This window comes from Sorex araneus, chromosome 2, assembly GCF_027595985.1.
Source record: "Sorex araneus isolate mSorAra2 chromosome 2, mSorAra2.pri, whole genome shotgun sequence".
Taxonomy (NCBI): domain Eukaryota; kingdom Metazoa; phylum Chordata; class Mammalia; order Eulipotyphla; family Soricidae; genus Sorex; species Sorex araneus.
The window spans coordinates 63,935,292-63,956,838 of record NC_073303.1 but is presented as its reverse complement, the minus strand read 5'-3'; the positions used below and the strand labels follow the sequence as shown (position 1 = coordinate 63,956,838).

General features: G+C 38.0%; 1 protein-coding gene across 1 annotated transcript in view; it reads right to left on the bottom strand.

Moving 5' to 3' along the window:
* The window catches only part of CNGB3 (cyclic nucleotide gated channel subunit beta 3), a 151,852-nt gene that overhangs the window by 40,752 nt on the left and 89,553 nt on the right, over positions 1-21,547 (bottom strand). The window contains exons 11-13 of the mRNA XM_055129336.1: positions 20,209-20,350; positions 15,311-15,470; positions 12,429-12,526 (exon numbers count right to left, since the gene is read on the bottom strand). Coding sequence (XP_054985311.1) covers positions 12,429-12,526; positions 15,311-15,470; positions 20,209-20,350 — 400 coding nt within the window. The remainder of the gene's footprint in view (positions 1-12,428; positions 12,527-15,310; positions 15,471-20,208; positions 20,351-21,547) is intronic.

Below are 21,547 nucleotides of genomic sequence, written 5' to 3'. Positions count from 1 at the left end.
CCCCCAACTGTGTAACTGATGAATTTCACTTCATTTTCTCTTTACCTTGATTACGTTCCATATTTCAACACAAAACTCACTATTGTTGGAGTTTCCCCCCAAGAAAGACAGCCCTACTACCAAGGAAGCACTTGATAATTAGTTTTCCATTGCTGAGAATGAAGAGATATGTAGCCCCACTGCTCCAAGTACATAACTCTTTTTTTTTTCCTTTTCCTTTTTTCCCCCTCATCCCCCTTTCCGCACCTCATAGTATGGTGGACGCTACACTACGTTTCTCCCTGAAAATGGGAAACAACCGGGAAAGAGGGATATTTTCTCTTCTCGGCTGGCATGGGGCTGTTGCTTAGTTCAGTCCAGAAAAATGGCTGCTACTTTAATAACCTTCAATATTTCAGTAAAAACTCACCGTTATTATTTGGAGTTTCCCGCCCAAGTCAGACCTCTTAAAAAGGAACCGTTTCACATTGCTGACAATTAAGAGATGTTAAGTTTTGGATTTCTGTATAAAGTCCAGGGAAAATTCTGCCAGAATTTGCATAGCCCAGCTCACAGTCTCAGTGCATTGCTGTAAGAAGCTGCGCTGGATGCCCAAACGTGTTAGGTCTCTGGAATCAGTCTTTTGGCGCAGAGGGTCAGTTTCACTCTCAGCAGCTCCGAATTTATCTGGGCCGAGGGCGTGCCAGTTACACCCGCTTCCCATGATTCCCTAGGAGCCCCAAGTGTAAAAACCGTATATCTCTGGGTTAGGAGTCTTAGAAGATGGCTCCTGCCATGTGGATGTTGCTGCCGCCGCCATTTTCCGTGCAGGAAGACAGGGTCGGGAGGAAAGGTCCATCCCCGGGCAGCACGGAGTTGTAGCCCAGCTCACAGTCCCAGTGCATTGCTGTAAGAAGCTGCACTGGATGCCCAAATGTGTTAGGTCTCTGGAATCAAAGTCTTTAGGTGCAGAGGGTCCCTGAATTTTTTGCTTTCACCAAATATTTTTTGGTGAAATTGTTATTTGGTGAAATATTTTTTATTTTTCCCTCTCATTGCTGCTTATATGTAGTTGCTTTCTTTTCATGGTTGGTCCAGTCCATTCCTTAAGGGATTTTTTTTTTTTTTAGAGCGAATCATACTAAGGGAGGAAGAAGAGATGCAAAGGGGCTGACCCCAATTTGTGGACTGGATAATCATTCTTTAGCAAGCACCGGCTTGCCGTAATGATTTTAGCTGCATATTCTTAACCTAGAGCCCCATAAATTTAAACCTGAGGATTATTTGACAGATAAGGAGAGTTAATAATTTACGGTTAAAGCATCTTCAAGTAGCAAGCATTCAGATGAGCTTCAAGGTGACAAGCTTTAGGTAAGCTTGACATTGGAGTTTAAAATTCTTATTTGAGAATTTGGTTGTCAACATAAACAAATTCCCAGGTTGGCAGGTATCCCTTAACACAATTTTACAAATACTGGTGAGAAACTGCTATGTAGGCTGTCCTTGAAGCAACCAAAGATGAAAGAGAACAGGGCTGTTTGGGACAATGTTTTAAGTAAACAGAAAAGTTATAATTGTAGAAGTTCATCATGTGATAAGACATCCTGGGTAAATATTAATAAAAATTAAGTGTGTGTGAAATCAAATTCAACAAAGTGGTTTAAACAAAATAGGCATCAAATATAGCCAACATAATTCCAGCTACCCAATAAAAAATAATACTGCCTGTAGATAAGTTTTCTATGACTTATGAAGCAAAATGAGAAAAATGAGGGTAGCTTCAAAAGTCGACTTAGTGATTACCTCCAGGAAGGAAGGAAGTTGAAAGGAACTGGGAAGAACAGATGAGACATGAATTTAAAATTTTACTAATTATACTAAAAATAAATACATATCCTAAGATTCTAGGAACAGAACCCCCTGTGGAGAAATACATTTTATCTCTTCTCTTTTTTCAGTGAACTCACTGTTCGAAAGCTCCAGTAAATGGAATTCAATCAATGGGAATTCTGAGACCAAACTGGGACCTAAGTCTTTAAATTGACAAACAGCACTTTCTCCAGTAGAAATGCAAAATTTTCTTATGGCACTACTTTTTGGCTTACAGCTTGAGATTCTTTGAAAAAAATCTTAAACCATAAGAAATGTCTTATTGACATGCTTGCAGAGAAGATATATCGAGCCATGCATGTGGAACAAGTGTATGTAGTAAACCTTTACAATTTACGTCACTCGGTGAGTATTTCCCTAGTGATTCTTTATCATTCAAAAAAGATAACCCTGGTTTTGGAAACTCCAGTTTAATAGGGGCCCTGCTCCTCTGTATTTAGATTTAGTGAAGCAAAATTTGTATTATAAAATTGATGTGATGTGTTTGAAGACAATTATCTTTCCTTTCCCCAGAAAACAATTATTTTCTTAAGAAACAATTTCCTCAATTATTGTATGATTAAGAGTAATTACAACTCAGGGTTAGGCCTTTTTCTTTTGTAATTCAATGCCATTTCCTTTCTTGAAATCAGGAAAAACATTTCTGATTTACAGAGAGTATAGGTCATTTAAGTATGTCCACTTACACAAAGTAATCCTATTTTTGCTGACTGACAATAATCCTATTTTTTAAGTTTCACATGGTCAATGTGGGAAGTCACATAATTGATATATCCCTTAGTATGAATCTAATCTGTCTTCTGATGATGACGCAGGAAGAACACAATTTACCTGTGTGGAAACCATATGATTTAATATGTGGAAGATATAAACATTATTATTATTTTGAGTCACTTAATTATCATACAGCAATCGAAGATACTATCCTGTTTCTTTTGAGTTCCCTACCCTATGGAGATAATGGAGAAATAGAATATACAAATTTAATACCAAGGTATTCACTAGTGCTTTACACAGAGAAACTGCTTAGGATGTGTAGTTGAATAGTTCATTTGGGTTATGATTTCATGTTCAAATATTTTTAAAAGTAAATTTATGTTGCTAAATAATCATACTACTACTATATTATGGGTCAAAGGAATATAATTGTGAATCCAGAAATAAATTCCTGCATAGATGGGCAATACATTTATAACAAGGGACAAAGAACATACGTTAGAGAAAGAAAAAGTTCAATCAGTGGTGCTGGGAAATCTGAACAGTTGCTAAAACTAGACCGTAATCTCATACTACAAGCTTAAATCATCTTTGGAGATTCTACTTCGACATGAAGGATAAATAGAGGGGCCTGCATTAAATCCCAAGACTTTAAGGCATCCTACTGAATGGAAGAAAATGTTTCCACCTCATTCAAAATGGACTAATCTCCAAGATACACAAATACCTTGTGAAACTCCTTCAGAACGAATAGCTAGCTTGTAATAGGTAGAAGAGATGAATGAACACATTCCAAGAGTAGATGTAAATTGTCAAGAGGCACAGAAAAAAAGTTAAATATCACTTACTGTGAGGATTCTCTACATCAAAATGGCCAGAAATAATAATTGCTGGTGGGATGTGGAGCAAAAAGGAATCTTGTACACGTTGTGAATTAAAATAGGCTTAGTAATTTTGGAAAATGGCATGGTAATTTCTCAAAATATTAAGATTAAAATTCACTCCTAGAGGTTGATCAGAAGACTATTAAAACACCAATTCAAAATTTAAACACACTCCTATGTTTACTGCAGCCCTTTGATGTGAAAATAATTCAACTGGATAACTGGACAAAGAAGATGTTATATGTGTACACATATATACACATGCACACATGGAATAAAATTTAGTTATATAGAAGACAACTTGAATGGAACTAATGGGGTGGAACCTGAAGAAGAAATGCAAATAGCCTCTCTCATTCATAAGAGGACTATAAAAAAAGCTAAGAACAAAACCAAGCCCATATAACCTTTGGATTCTGGTCACAGAACTGAGGCTAGAGAGTGGGTGGACTGAGGGTGCAAAAAAAGCACAGTAGAAATGACATCTGCACTTGTATGTTCATTGCAGCACTGTTCACAATAGCCAGAATATGGAAACAACTCAAGTGACCAAAACCAGACAACTGGTTAAAGAAACTTTGGTACATCTACACAATTGAATATTATGCAGCTGTCAGGAGAGATGAAGTCATGAAATTTGCTTATAAGTGGATGGTCATGGAGAGTATCATGCTAAGTGAAATGAGTCAGGGACAGTCATAGAATGACCACACTCATTTGTGGAATATAAAATATCAGAATATGAGACTAAGACCCAAGGACAGTAGAAACAGGGCCAGGAAGATTGCTCCATGATTGGAAGCCTGCCTTCTTAGCTGGGGAGAAGGCAGCTGGGATGGAGAAAGGATCACTAAGTCAATGATAGAGGGATCTCTCAGGATGGGAGGTGTGTGCTGAAAGCAGATAAAGGACCAAAACACAATGGCCTCTCATGATCCGTATAACAAACCATAATGCCCATGAGTAGAGTAAGAGGGAAACTGTCTGCCATAGAGGCAGGGGAAAGGGTGGTTTGTGGTGGGGGGAACTGGGGACATTGGTGGTGGAAAATGTATACTAGTGGAGGGAAGGGGATTCGATTATTTTGTGACTGAAACTCAAACAGGGAAGCTTTGTAGATGTAGCTCACAGTGATTCAATGAAAAACAGTGGGAGGAGAGAGTGGGTGAAGAGGGTAGAGAGACATTGGTAATTTGATGGTGAGCATGTTGGGGTGACATATTCAAAGATCATAAAATCTATTCCTGAAACATATTTTTAAAGAAGCAAACACCAATACTATATAAAGAGACATGGCATGGAATAACAAACAGTCAAAGATATCTGAACCTGAGAATTGATTTACAGAACTAAACTCCCCAAGGTGAGGAGGGATGGGGCACTCTGGTGGAGGTGATGGGATTGGATCATTGGATGCATAAAACACGGTCATTAGTAGTAGTATAAATTATGGTACCTCAAATCCCTCCATATTACTGATAATACCAGTCTGGGAGGGAGGGTTCGAAGTGTGGGGAGAGATTAATAAAATGGAATCTCACAGTAACTGTGATTTCAGACCCTTTGGAAGAAGTATGTAATGGCATATCTGATTAAATGTCACTTTCGGGGATTCATGCTTGAACGGTAGAAATCATTCCATTCTCATTCTGCGCCTGGTTCAGATTGTCACTTATATATAAAACTTTACCTTTGCTTCCCTATCACTGAGGACATCGTAGTCTGAAGGATTTCCAAGCTTCACTTATTACATAACACAAGGAGCCCCAAACACCATTAATATGACTTTTATTGGAACAAGTTTTATGCATTTACCAAAGCAGCAAATAGGGAGGCATATCGTATTTTGTTTCAGACTATACACACTGATTCTTGGTTTCTCACTATCGATCAGTGGGCTCATTAGTTTTTAAATTATGTAATTTTAATACTGACCATTAGGTGGCACAACAGAACTGTTAAATTCCTCCCGATTTATTAATTTTGTAGTAGAGAGACAAATGAGATTTTTCTGACATCTAATTTGGTAACACAATATTTAAAAATCAAAATCAAGAAAATCATAAAGGCAAAAATCCCTAAAGTCATAAAGTAACCCCCCTCCTTGTTGGTTAGTAGTTGAATTTGGGCTGGAAAAACATGAAACCAGCAAGAATTTATTATTCCAAAAAAATTATTCATCTTTGCAGTCTTAAGAACCTCTTATCATTCTAATTAAGTACAGTTGATTGAAGTAAAGTTTTCATCAAAATCTGTGACTCAATTTTACCTGCTTTGATTAAGAGTACAAAAATAAGATTCAGGATCTTTTCTTAGGGGAGTAGCAAAGGAAGCGTGCTTTCAGTGTGAAGTGGAGTGATGGGCTAAGCCTAAATCAGAAGTTGCCAAAGGATGCCCTTGAACTTCACTGTTTGATTCTATGGGGAAACTGACTTCTCTGGCTGCTTAGCACCTTATTATTTACTCAACTAGTGTTAGCGGGGAGTGAAAGATAGTGCCATAGAGTGATAAAATTCATAGACTGAACAATAAGAAAAATTTATGCTCAAATGCTGTTCTATTGCTTAGAGCTGCATGGTTCCAGTCAAGGAGTTTGCTTTTATCAAATGAATATGGTCAGAAGACTCTTGTAAGAGATTTGATATGAAGATTAATTCAGAGAAGGTCATGAACAGAAAAATACGATGTCACCCTCATTTAAAAAACACAATAGAGAGCAACTGCTGATGTATTTTCAGACTATCACATCCACCAGTTTTGAAATTTGGGATCAGCAACAGCTGATTATACTCTACAAAGCTTTGACAATGCTGGAGGGCTAGGATGGCTAATCTTATGTCAACATTTCTATTTCACACTATTCAGATCTTTGGTTAAAGATATGGACTAAGTGTCACTGTGAAGATTCTTTGGACTTTGAGCTAAAGTTGGGTACACTCTAATAGGTGTGTGGACCTCATCAAATTTGATCGTTTTAAGGATAAAAAAGACTAAAACCCCTTGAAGAAGAGGTAATGACTTTAGACTCTAGATGAAATATCAATTCTTCCTCAGAAATCTAGCCTTTTGGACTGACCACACTTTTTTTTTTTTCTGTTTTGGTCACACCAGGCAGTGCAGTGATTCTTGGCTCTGCACTCAGGAATTACTCCTGGCAGGGCTCAGGGGACCATTATGGGATGCTGGGAATCAAACCCGGGTTGACCGTATGCAAGGCAAAAGCCCTACCCGCGGTGTTATCACTCTAGTCCCTGACCATACATTTTTGATTTGCCAATCCTTAACTGATTGCAATAGCCATTTCCTTAAAATAACTCTCACACATTATATAAAATATTTCTTAACATAACTCACATATAAAATATATGTATTTTATGTTCATAAAATTTATATAATATTAAGAGTATATATGTATATGTAGTCTAAGGTAGTCTCTTGATTTGCCTAATTCTTCCTTGACCCCTAGAAAGTATAGTGAGTATTGTTGGGATCAGAGACCAAGAATGTTATGGACAACCTTTGTGTGACATTGTACTTATACTTGATACATTAGCATTAAACATACATTAGTTTTGCTACATCATCATGACATGTATTCATTTACACACAAACACATTTTGGGGCCAGGGTGTGTGGGGAACTGGCCTTGCAAGCAAGCAACCTGGGTTCAATCTCCAGCACCCCATGTGGTCTCTGAAGCACGGCCAGGAGTAATTCTTGAGTGTGAGCCAGGGGTTACCCCTGAAAATCTCTGGGTATGACCAAAAACCCAGGAGCGGGACAAGACCCTAAAACTGGAAAAAAAAATGCAAACACTACAGACAAACTTCATGAATCTAGAAGAAAGTGTGTGTCTAAGTGGCTTGTGGTTTTTGGAATCTTAAATTACAGTCTAATGCAAAACTAAAATCACAGACGTGCCTCGCTTTGAATTATTCTCTGAGCTGCAACGTAAATAAATTCTATAACATTTATATCCATTCTCAAATTTAGAAGATGAAAAAAATTTCTTGTAAAACTTTTTGACTGAAGGCCCAAGAGAAGATTTTAAAATATTCCTGAAGGCTTCTTAAAACAGGTATCCGTAAGTTAAGCGCCTTTCAAGTGCTTTTCATCCAGCTTCTCCCGAAGCTTGGGAAGACACAAAGTATGCTTGCCAGCCTTCCATCCTGCTGCCAGAACTTTCTCCCTTTTCTCCCCCCACCCCGACTTCCCTGCCTTCCCCGCCTCCTCCTTCTGCCTGTCTTTTAAAGAGAGGGACGGCTCACTTTCAGGGAGAATTCAAGATAGAAATGTTTTCGACTCTTGACAATCATCCTTCTCTGTCAGCCCCAGATACTCAGGTCTATTCGACATTGCCCTCCTCTTGTCTTCATAAAACTGAGATCTATGCTGTCAGTTTCCTCCTTCCAAAGCTGCCTTTCTTATGGGTTTTGATTAGTGTTTCACAGCCTCGCTTTCATTGACCTTTCCAGATTTCGTCTTTGGCTTTCACCCCCTATACTGGTGTAAAGGACTTCCCATTCTCTGACATGGCTATCATTTCCCATATTTGGGAGCTTCTGCCTTCTCTTTCTGTGGACTCCTGTGAAAGCTTTTAGGACACACACTTCCAGTATTCCCTGCTTTGTGTACTTAGTTTCTCTGGGTGCAGAAAGCTTTCAATGAACTACGTGATTGATTGAGAAGCAACATATGAGTTCACAGGATGTACATGATAAGAAAAGGGTGTGGGACCATTTTCTGTTTATTTCCTCTCTTTTAGAAAATAACAAATTTGCATAAACTACTCCATGAAAATAAATGTGGAAGGATTCAAATCTATTATTTTCTATTTCATTTGGCATTGGAAAGTAAACGTTTTTCATTTAGCAGAGATAATAGTGGGAATGGATATTTTTTCTTTAGGACTGGAGCGATAGCACAGCGGGTAGGGTGTTTGCCTTGCACAGAGCCGACCCAGGTTCGATTCCTTCCCTCTCAGAGAGCCAGACAAGCTCTGGCTTGTATCCCGCCTGCACGGCAGAGCCTGGCAAGCTACCCATGGCGTATTATATATGCCAAAAACAGTAACAATAAGTCTCACAATGGAGATGTTACTGGTGCCCACTTGAACAAATAGATGAACATCGGGACAACAGTGCTACAGTGAATCTTGAGTGAAGACGAAAGAGTAAGTCTAAGTTTAATTATATTAGCAAGATGTGAGGATTTAACGTTTTCTCAGATTTTGCTAATCTTATGAGTATCCAAAAATGTAAGTAGAAACAAACAAAAAAAACCCCTAAAGTTTACAAGTAATAAGTTTCTAAATTAAAGATAAATTAAAGATTTTTCTAAATTAAAGATATCATAGTCATTAACATAATTTAAAGCACTTTTTCATTAAAAGAATCTGTTTTCATTTGTAATCAATTATGCTAAGATTTTAAGTTTTATAACATCTTAACATGTGTTAAAAATACATTCACTCAGTCACCACATTTTTTAGTATCAACCTTTTTTAGTATCAGACATTTGCATGATGCCTAGTACAAAAACATGTATGTGTGTATTAAAAAAATAAATAACAGACACAAAAACATAGTGATGTTATGTCTACCTTTAGGAGTGAGCATTTGGATAATTTTTCCTATCATATATGCTGGTTGTGACCCACTTAATTTAATTGTATGTTGCCTCAGCGGATTACAGTCTGTAGTTCAGAAACTCATTCTTTAAACCAGTCTGTCGGCTATTCTCCTAATTCTCCTAAGAGATGATCACAGTATTTATATATTGTATTCGTTCCTTGATGTTTCTATTCACCTAGAGCTTCACTCTGGGGCAATCCCATTAGAATTGGGAACTACTGTCCCGTCTTGGCCAGGAACTGGTCCCCCCAGGGCGTCTTCCTCACTCCCTGCTTTGCCTTTCCACTCCTCTGGGCTCCATCTTCGGTCAGGCATTCAGCCAAGGCTGTCATTCTCCACCGGACACTGGGGTTTGTCCTCTGGGCTTGAAGACTGTGTGTATCATGCCTGGTTCCCTAACGAGACTTTAGTAAAGATTCCTGTAGTTTAAAAATGGGGTTTCACTCATTTTGGTGCGCCCACCCCCCACCACAAATTGTTATTTTGATTGACAATATAATCTAGACCAGTATCTCAACTTTTCTCCGACCAGCTGTGGCTCTATTCCTACTTTGTTTCCTTCCTGGATGTCTCTCCGCCCACCTCCCTTGCACCCCTATCCCCATCCCCACCAGTTGACTTGCCAGTCCCCTATTTATGTGATAGTCACCTATGGCCCCTTAAATATCCTGAGAGACAGTGACCTAAAAATACTGAACTGACTCCGATACAAGTTTGTCATGGGTTAATCTAATGCTGAGAATGACTCTAACTCATTTCTTGTTCATGTGACAGAATTTTGTATGTATAACTGTGCTCTTAAATGAATCCCCCCTGACCCCCACCCACCCACCACCATCACTACCACAAAAATGGGCAGTAATCTCAGACCCAGAGATTTGGCCTGAATTAACTGAGAGGGGAGGATGGGAGGATGAGTGGCTGAGGACCTCGAGACATTGGTGGAGGGATGTTGACACTCTGATGGTGGATTGGATGCTTAAAACTTCTGGATCTGGAGAGATAGTTTAGTGGAAAAGGCGCTTGCCTTGTGCACAGCTGACCTGGATTCCATCCCTAGCATCCCATAGGACCCTGAGCCTGCAGGAATGATTCCTGAGTGCAGAACCAAGAAAACCTCCTAAGCATTACTGGGTGTGCGCCCACCCCCCCACCAAAAAAATATCTTTTATTATTACCAGTATTGTTAATCACATGATGATGATGATGATGATGATGACGATGATGATGATTGTTAATCACAGTGCATAAATAAAAACTGGGAATAAAGTTACCCTTTTTTTGGTTTGGTTCCAAGTATTCTTTTGAATTTGGTAGTCTAACACATTTTTCCTTTTTCTAAAATTGATTTGCCATGGTTTTGCAAGTCTGAATAAGAGTCAGTAGTATAGCGTCACACTTTGAAACATGTACATAACCACACACTAGACCCATCACCAAAGTTCTAGTACCATTCATCACTATGAATTCTTGTCTTCTATTTTAAGCTATTCTTTACTGGTTTGTGTCATTTACCAATTTGAAAATCACAGTTTATTTCTTAATCAAAACCTTTACAGAAATTTAGAGCAAGATATGTCTCAACAAGGGAGTCCTAGAGTACTGACTCTAATTGAAGTACTGTGGAATCCTGGGATCACTGACATTGAGAGAAACTCTGATGAACCATTCTGCTATATAGCATTTTCTTTTTCATCTTGCTAACAAGGTATTTTTACGCCCCTTCATTCTATACTTTCTCTTGTGCCTTGTGTCCTATTTCACAAATGATATCTCAGCTCTTCCTGTTCATTATGACTTTGGCTGCCACTGTTGATCTTTTTTCCCCTCTTTTCTCTGTTTAATAATCCAACAGCGAGACAAAACTATGAGCTCTCTTTTGGTTTATTTTTGGGCCACATCCAGTGATGCTCAGGCGTTACATCTGATTCTGCACTTAGGAATTACTGTGGGTGGTCATTGGGTAATGCTGGGGATTGAACCAGGGTGTGCTGTATGCAAGGCCAGCACCCTAGTCTATCCAATATTTGGCCTCTTATTAAACAACTTCTATTTCTCTGGGCTTAGTGTCCTCTGTCTTTTCTGTAGATGGTCATCAAAGCTCCAATTGGGCTGTCTTGCCATCCACACTCCCTTACTATGGACTATTGACAGAGCGGGAAGAGTGGTCTTTTTCAAACTGATATCAAATTGATGATTTCTACTCCAAATCTTCAGCAGTCATCTTATAGAGACCAATCCAAATGCCAATGTTTTCCATTAACTCTCTCACTGCCCTAAGCTTCTGTTCTTTGATTCTTTTGCTACTCATATTTTTCACTACTCTGCCTTAACTCTAGTCATGGATTAGGGCTTCTTTTCTTCTGTCTTGTATATCTCCCTCCTCTTCTTTCTTCCCTTCCCTCTCCCAAGAGCTGTAAGACTTCCTTCCTTCCATCCTGCCTGTCCTCTGCTCCAATGTTTGACTGCACTTTGTCACAGATGTCTCTCAGGACAAGCTCTGCACTAATCTTTCTTAACCTGTTTGATTTTGTTCATATGACTATCACCTCCACATATATTTTAAAAATTTCCCTTGTTGGACTATTCATGTGCTTGAATAGTTTTTATTTGTTGTGCTCACAGGGACAAAAGTAGTACCTGAAACATAGTAGGAATAGAATAATTCTCCTTGTGTAAATATGTTGAATTCTCCTTGTGTAAATATGTTGAATGACTAAGGCACTACTTTTGTAAATCAGTGAATGTTACATAAAGTATTAATTGCTATGTGAGAAATACATGCAGTATAATGCATAAAGAAGGTAGTAAAATGGGAAAAAATCCAATGAATAAAAATTCTTTACTGTGATGTTTTTTGTAAAGAAAGTTCTATAATTTGAATTTTGCCACCTAAAAAGTCTATTGCACATGAAATAGGAGTATGATTAGGCAAAATTCTGATTGGTTAGGTCAATTTGGTGTTAATCTAAACCCTGATTCATTAAGCAGTGCCAAGGTACATTCATAAAAGGGAAATGCTATGCAATGCTGGCAAAGGCAAGGAGATGTAGAGTTTAATTATATTTAAATTAATGCAAGGAGGCCCTAAATAACCCTTCTTCTTTGACACCAATTAGGACAGAGAGAATTCCACAGAATAAGTCATCTGCTGAAGAGAGATCCATAACTCATTTGACTCTTTAATTCTACATAAATTCTCTAGATCATTTTTACTTTGTTAAAACAAAAGCCAAAAACAATTTACAAATGCTACATAAAGCAACAGCTTAGATTTTTAGATGAATTGCCATACTAGCTTTCTATTCACTGTGAAAGCACTTGCCTTGAACAAATCGACTTTGCTGATGATGTTGAAGTTCATATCAATGGCGAGGGATAACTGCATTGTAGCTGGCAAGTTGTTAAGCAGATCAGATTCATCTTCATAAAAATAAACACATCAATGCACAAAGCATAGGAATTAGTGAGAAAAATCACCAAAAATATAAGAAAAAATTAATAGAAACAAATGTCAACTTACTTTATACATAAAAAAGTGAATCCAGTTATATTTTATAACTTTTACTGGATTTACTTATACTTATTACAATATATTACAATAAAATTATTTTCATGAGAGAAAAAATTTAAACTACTGATAACATAGGGAATAATTACAGAACACTATATTGGCTGAAACTTTAGGTACAAAGTTTAATGATCATAGGACAAAGGCTAGTAGATAAACAGGTGTAAGACAATAATTTTGTCTTTTGAGTGTATAAAATTGAGCTCTATAGTTATAGAATTTGTATGTAATAATGAATACTACGTGGAATGTGAAAGTTTACAGAGCTCTGTCTTACCATTATCTGATTTAGCCAAAGAGTAAGTGTCTAATTGTTACTCTGCAGAGAGAATCAAAAAGTGAAGCTAAGCGGGGCAGAAAGAGACTTTTTAAGTTCTGCAGCTTTTGTAGATGGTTCAGTTGAGAATGAACAAAAGAAGAAGAAATGGCACAGAATAAACTCAAATTATTTGCTTATTAGTTCAATGAAGGATATTTCCATGTGTGAATTACATGATAAGCTTTCAAACTGATAAAATATTCTGTAAACAAAACTCCCCATTTTTAATATTTTGTATGCTATGAGTTTCTGAGATGATTATTTTTCTATTTTTAATATTCATTTGGAAAAGACAAAACTTTGTCATATTCTTGTTTTGATTTGAATATTCTAAATATGAAAAACCCTTTTTCATAAACCCTTTCATAAGGGACATAAACCCTTTTTCTGGGACTATTTGCCTTTAATATTTTCCTAAACCACTGAATCAAAATAGTGTCTATGGGACATTGGAAGGCGGTCCCCCCCACATTTTTGATGGTCTTCCTAGAGTCGAATTGTCCTCAGGGCTACCTGTAGAGGCTGAAGGGACAAGGGTTTTGTTTTGGTCATTCACTTGAAGGGAAAGTTTATTTCCCTCTTTCTTAAAGGTGGAGTGACCTTGATATACACAGTTACAAAGTTGTTCATGACCTGGTTTCAGTCATACAATGTTCCAACAACCGTCCCTTTACCAGGGTACATTTGCCACCACCAGTGTCCCCGGATATAGGGAAAGTTTCTAAACATCAGGCTGGAGTTCGAAGAATTGGCTGAATGGTAAAGAAAGGATTTTTTTGAGGGGGGGGGCACACTGGATGATGCTCAGGGCTTATTCCTAACCTGCCTTGGGACTTACTCCTGGTGGTGCTCAGGGACCATGTGAGTGAGATGCCGAACCCAGGTTGGCCGGGTGCCAGGCAAGCACACTACCTGCTGTGCTATCGCTCTGGCCTCAGGAAGGTTTCTTTCTTTATTTTAATTTAAATTTAATTTAATTTTTATTGAGGTCCCTTGATCTACAGAACGATTCATAGCTGAGCTTCACGTATAGGATTTCCAACAGCCATCCCATCTTCACTGTCAACTTCTTCCACCAAAGTCCCCAGCTTCTCCCCCACCCCAACAGCAAATCTCCTTGACAGTCACATTTTAAAATTTGGATCTGATGCTTTTAGATTTGCTGGTTCTGTGGTTCCGAAGTATAGTTGTACCACAATTCTATACCACTAGTGTGCCCGAAGCCCCTATCTTTTGTCTCTGTTACCTCCCATCTGCCTCTTCTTAACCCCAATGAGGGGTTAACTGCCAATTACCCTGGTCCCTGCCAGTCACTCTGGTCCCTGGATTCGAACTGAGGACAGGGAAGGAAAGAAGGGGTTTTCAAACAGGGACCAGTGCTCTTCCTAATCTGCTCTTATGAATCTTTGTGATTTGAGGGTGACATTTCAATTTGTATTGTGGAGTTTTAGTGTTGGGTTTTTTTTTTGGCTTTAAGTCTAATTTCTATCTTATTCTATCTTAATATAACGAGGAATAAACTAAGCTGAGTATGATTGTTTTCACTTGCATACTATCTTTAACATCTTTGCATCCTTTCACAAGATTTTTTGTGTGGGGCCCAGGTGGTGCTCAGGGCTTCTAGTTCTGTGGTCAGGGATCACTTTTAGTGGGCTCTAGGGATTTGGTGGAGTGCTGAAAATGGAAGCCAGGTGAGCTGAGTACAAGGCGAGCTCTCTCTCTCTCTGCTGGACTACCTCTCCAGCTCAACAAAAACCATTTTAAATTGCCATATTATAGTACTTACGGTAGACACCAAGAATTATAAAGGATCTCTTAGAAGAGGCTGTGAGCTCTACAGCTGAGTAAGCTGAGAGGTGGATTTCTAAGGTCTGCGTTTCGTGGAAGAAGGTAATATCACGGAGAGTACCAGGTTAGAACAGATGGAAGCCCGACTTCCATTTAGGCCAATTACTGGCTCTGTGCCCTTGGCCATTTTTTTCTCTTAGGATCTTTCAGTTTCTTGTCTCCTAAAAGGGATTGATGACACCTAATTTTGTGTGTGTCTAAAGATTATATGACACAAACTGTGTTAATACTACATCTGGTTGGCACTGAATAAAATTTAGCCTTTGTTCTTCAGAAACCGCCTGGCTTACACTAGTAAGTTATGACCAAGTATTTAAGAAAAACAAATCCAATGTTTGAAATGAATGCTTTAAAGATGATTTAGTTGTTTTCTAATCTTTTGTTCAAACTCAGACTCTGCTTCTACTTTATAGAACTTCATTATGTGGCCTGGTTCCTAAGGATTTTATCAGTAATTGTCCATGCTTACCTAGCATTCTTTGAGAAGCCCATGTGTACTCATACCAAGTTCGAACCCGATTCTGTACGTTCTTAGGAATGGAATAAGTGTTCATGTAATCAATGGTGTTATCCATGCAGACACGGAAGTTGTTCTGATTGGCTGTAGCTGCCCCAATTACGTCTCGCATCTAAAATCATAAACATGATCACTCAACACCTGGGAGACAAAACTGAAATGTTACTTAATGCCCAGTAGAATTAAGAACGTTCACAATTCATATTTTATAGCTCCAACAACTTGATTTTTTAGCATTCTGATATTGTTAGATCCCAATTATCAGGGTTTTCAGAAAATTATTGGGCAAAACATGCCCTCTTTATAATCTAATAAGAACAAGAAAACCCATCTCCCTGCCTCCAGGAGGATTTTGTGAGGATTCAGACACAATATGCATGTGACTGCACACAATCTTCTTTGCAAATCTGTGCATTACTGCAAAAATGTTAGTTGATAGTTCAGAAATTCTAGAGATTGTATTTATAAGGAATGTGCAAGAAAGCAGAGCAATTAGCTGGAAGAATGGCCATTTTGGTGATTCTGACTTTGAAAGCATCCTTCACAGCTTATCTAGTGTGGCTGGCTATATAGACTCAATTCATCATAAAATTGCAACCTCTGTACTTCTCTTTGTATTGTTTAGACAGATAAAACCAAATATCATACTGCTTAAGGCAAAGTATTCAGCAGAAGTTGAAATGTGCTGAAATTACTGAAGCATCATCTACGGCTGTGACAATCCTTAAAGAACTGTCAGGTTTTAGTTCTTGGATGTTTATAACCCAGCCATAAAAACCCACTCTAGGTTAAAAGCGGATCTCTAAGGTCTCAGCACAAAAAAGATATATAACCTGACTCTTCTTATGTATCGCTTCACTCTTCCTCTCACATAGAATGAAGCAAGTGGTTGTAAATTTGCTGTTTTTGTGCCTTTAGACTAGAAAGAAAAAATCAGGGTCTCACTTGCAGACTTTTAAGACTCTGCTCATTCATTCATTCCTGTAGCTGAGTCTTTCTTGTTTTTGAAAAAAATGGCTCATATTTATGAGGTCTATCTCAAATGACTCTTTTATTGAGAGGCCTTTTCCAGTGTCTATCTTTAAAATTAATGGTTTTTCTAATCCAAAGAGGAGCAGGAGGTATGCAGACAGTTAAATGAAAGTGTCTTTTTCAGTCTAATTTGCTCCTTAGCGACTGTTCTGTGAGTCTTCAGCAACCACAGTTCTTAGGTCCTCTTATCAAAGATGTTCTTCCAAGAGGATGAATATACTGAGTCATCTAAGGCTCTAGTAATCAAACTAGTAAGAGTTGGACCAGAAGATGTCATGGAATTTTGAATCAAAACCAGTGACAATTGAAAGCATTATTGATCTATATTGATGGCCCAGAATTTGTGGTGACATTAATCTGAAAGATTTATGCCTTGCAATGTTGGGTTTGATAGTATAGTTTAAGATGTGTAATATAATATATTCCAGGTAAAGAAAGTATGTGAGGGTGTGTGGGGGAAGAAAATGCCAACCTGCATGCGTTTTTATCAGATAAGAAAATACTGTAGTTAAAATTTGATGGTCAGGTAGTTCTTGGGGTAGTCTTCAGTGGAAATTTCGAAAAGGTAAAAATTTCATTCCTGGCCTTCTGAATTTTATTTCTTAGCTGTTCTCCTTCTCAACATCTATTATATACTGGAAGAGTTTTAGGTATAGGCCTGTGCTTCTTGCCTCAGTCTTTTGTGCCAGTTCTACATTTTCAGTCACTTGCCATTTCTTCTGTTAGTAATGTAAGCTAAAATTCCATATAATAGGCATAGAGGCATAAAAAACTCAAAGTTTTATGAGTATGTGAGTAGTCTTTTGGTCAACTGGCCTGTTGTAACTATCTGCACACTGCCAACAAATAGTGACAATGATGGTCCTCATTCCCCTGATCCTGAAAGAGCCCCCTATATGCCATCAGGCTACACTAGCATTCCATAAGGACGAATGGAGACGTTACTGGTGCCCGCTTGAGTGAATCAATGAACAACGGGATGTGAATAGTCTAAATATTTTGTTAAAGTGCAGATTTTTTAATTCAGTAAGTCATGGAAAGGGCTTGGATTTCCCAAGTGATTCTGCCATTATTGGGCTAAAGACATTTATTACTTTGAGTAGCAAGAGAATTAAAGTGGATAAACTAGACAAAGTTTTTCCATTTTGTTAAAGATTTCCTTGGACATAGTAAGTGCTCAATGCATGTAGATTTCACTACATCCTATTCTTATATGACTCTATTATATGACTTTATGAATAACATAAATTAGGAATCCTTAATTTTTTAAGGTTGGTGATTGCTCATTTGTAAAATTGAGAAAAATATTGAAAGTGAGATGGCTTCCTCATCTAGATCTTATGAGAAACTGAAATATTTTTGATGTTACTATTCAAATTCATTTGAATTGCATTTCTCTCCAAACCAGTTTCCAGTTTCAATCATAGTTAACACAATTTTACTAGCCATTATATTTCTTAAATAGGAACTCTCTCTTTGCTCCATTATTGGCTCAGGCTGGACTTGTCGTATCCTGTGTTAGCTTCTGTGTTAGTTTTGATTATTGTTTTCTTTATCTTGTTGCTGGACTGGAGAAATAGCGCAGCAGGTAAGGTATTTGCCTCGCACATGGCTGACCCGGGTTCAATTCCTTGTCCCTCTGGGAGAGCCAGAGTATTTTGCCCGCAGGCAGAGCCTGGCAAGCTCTCCTGTGGTGTATTTGATATGCCAGAAACAGTAACAACAAGTCTCACAATGGAGAAGTTACTGTTGCCCCCGAGAGCAAATCAATGACCAATGGGATAACAGTGATAACAGTGATTAATCTTGTTGCTAGGTAGCTGAGGCTATCTCTTCCAGAGTTAGCTAATTCCATGAAATAGCAAACAACTCCCCTAGGCATGCACCTTTCATATGCAAACTAATCAATCCAAAGGAGATACTCCCCCTAGCATTTTCTTTCAGGACCTCATCACCTTTCAAACTGGTTAGCTTCTGTCCAAATTATTCCTAGGCCAGGTACCTTGCAACTTGAGAAAACCCCTATGCTTCTGAGCCTGCTGGGATTATAAACAGCTCTGTCATAAACCCATTTCTCTCACCCCGTCAACTCCTCCTCTGGTATTTCCATGTGTAGTCTCCTTTTGGGGGATCTATTGCTGTAATAAACTCTTTTTTTCCAAAGCCTCTCATCTGCTTTATTGTCCTTGCAATATACAAATAATAATCAAACCTGAATTTTAAGACAGTACCCCCCTTCTAATTCATATTGTATTTTAATCAATCTTCCAAAAATTGCTTCTCAAAATCTCTCATTTGACTTTGGGATAATATTTAACATCTTTGATTTAACATTCAAAGCTTTTAAAATATCTTGTGTGCAGATGTCTCTAAACTAATTTACAAGCATCTTTCATACCAGTACACTCTTTCCTCAAAACACATTTTGTGTTTTATCATTGCCGTCTTCCACACAGTTTCTGATCGATGAACTGCCTCCCATAAATACTAATCTTATGTGGTTTTGAAAAATGTTTCAGATGCATTTGCCTCAATGAAACCTCCTAGGAGTTTTCTTTTCTGAACAAATACAAGTCTTTTAAGCTCTTTTTTTGATGCTTAACATAGACAGCAGAACTACCATCCATGGCTACAGGATTTGAGTTTTGATTGTTTTTTGTTTTTTGGGTTACTCTTGGCTCTGCACTCAGGAATTACCCCTGGCAGTGCTCAGGGGACCATATGGGATGCTGAAAATTGAACCTGGGTCGGCCGTGTACAAGGCAAATGTCCTACCCCTTGTGCTATTATTGCTCCAGGCCTGAGTTTTGATTATTTGTGATTGATTAGCTTCAAATCAAATGTTATAAAGAATAGCCTTTATGGTGAAGTTTTGCTAAAGCCTGGTTTTATTTATACCATTTTAAGTGTGTGCCTAGAAACAGGTCATCTATTTATTGGGAATAATCATTTTGTGATTTTTGTCTCTTTACCCAGTGCACAAATCCCAACGTAGTGTTTGTTTTCACATATTCAGTAACTTAAGTTCCAGGGAAGTAGAACTTCTCAAGATGCTGTGTCACTGAGTGTTTATTTTTTTGTGAACCTGAGACTTCTGAAAGAAGTCTCTGAAGGACTGTCCCTTGTGAATGCCAAATATTTCACAATAGAGTTATATATTTATTTTATTTTCTTCTGCTAGAATTTTGATCCTTTAAGAATAAAAATAAACAGATGCCATAATAATTATAAAGCAATGATTTATCAATTATATTCCTTGTGATGGTATTTGGAAGTCACCAGTTTAAATGTCTGAAGCTAATTTTAACCCAGAGACTTTAGGATATATTAAATTTGGATAAAAGCAAAAGTTTTTACAGGTTTTCAGGAAGCTCCAAGTATGAGATTCTTCTAGAACCTAGGCATTTATTCTAAGTCTTAGCAGTCATTGTAGTCTTCTGATAGATTTAAGGGATTTGAAACTAAATTAAGAGGCAGCATTGATTCATTCATATCTTACTCCAATTCATTACAATAGATGACAAGTTTGTAAAAGTAAAGCACCAGGTAAATCTGTTTTTCCTCTGTAAGCCTTTAAAAAATATTTAACCAATGAACATACATTCCAAATATCCCTGCTATCAGATGAGAAAAGTGCTCTTTAGCTCTGTATAGCAACAGCAAATTGGCAGAAAGGTGGCTGTGCAACAAAAACCAGGAATTCTTTTGCACTACAGCATGACCAAAGGAGAACCCTATCCGTTCGTTTAAATACAGTGTTGTCCTCTGTGAGGCTTGTGAAGATTTGACAAAATTCTGTGCCCGGCACCTCAACTTACCTGACCAATTAAGCCGGAGAATACAAAAACTCCCAGAAAAAAATTCAGCAGTTGAAAAACAATTTCAAATAAAGTTTGTGGGTCTGGAAGACCTCCAATGGTAATTAAAGATCGCACTGCCCAATAGTAACATCTCAGATACCTGTAAATGAGAAGACAGCGTTTTTAAAAACTGATTAAAATATCACTGTATATGAGAATATGGATTATTACTAAATTTTAGCACATTTCCTCTTTATCAAGATTTAAAACATTTGTGCTGACAAACGCAGGTCGCAAATATGAACTTTTTGATAGACATTATAAAATGACTAAATAAACCCAAGGATGTTGCTTACTAGCCGCTACAATTTTTTCTATAAATCAAGTTACTCCAGAAGTTAGTGGTATGAAGCAACTACTTATTTTTCACTCATCGTGTTGTGGGTCTGGAGTCTGTAAAAGGCAGGCTGAGAAGATTTCTTCGACGCTCTGTGAAGAGTGATCCCAACCAGGCTCACCTCAGTGGAACCAAATGTCTGGGACCTTGATTGTAAAAATTGTCTCCAATTAGTATTGAATTGGTTTCTCTGTCCTCCGCGTTGCTATGACTGGCGTGCCCGCATATGCCTTCTCTCCCACATCTGGTTTGGGGTAGGATGTTTGAGCAGCTGAGGCCGGCTGGGCTGGCTCTCTCCCGTCACTGTCTCTCAGTAGGACCAGCTTGTGTTTCCTCAATTGCTGCAGCTTCAAGGTGAATAAACTTTTTCCAATGGCAGCTAGTCGGACCCCTTTCCGTTCCCCACCACCTCAACAGCAACAGCTCAACAACATCAAGCAACAATTAATCAACATCTATAATTACAGGAGGCAATCATAGATTGAGAGAGCAGCAAAAAATTTCAGGTTCTCTCTCTCCCTCTTCCTCTCTCTCTCTCTCTCTCTCTCGTCCTTTTGTCCCCCCCTCCCTCTCTCTATTCTCTCTCTCCCTCTCTCCTCCTTTCTGTCCTTTTTTCTTCCTCCCCTCCCAACACTTCTCTCTCTTCCTTCCTTACTCCCTCCCTCCCTCCCTTCCTCCCTTTGCTGTTCTTATAACTAATATATAGAGACAGAACGAACAGTTTTATCCTCTATTCTGATATTCTTCCTGGCTGAATCTGGGGTTCTAATTCTTCTCTGGGTGTGACAACATAAACATTTCATCAATATTTATATTTTTTATTTGAAATTAAGTGAGTTCTTTTCTTGTAAAAATATTTTATACTTTTCAGACCTTCTAATAGTAAGAGGTTAGGCTTACAAAGAAGGGAAAATCAAATTGCAGTTGAAGGCAATATTCAACAAAAATGGATCTAGAAAG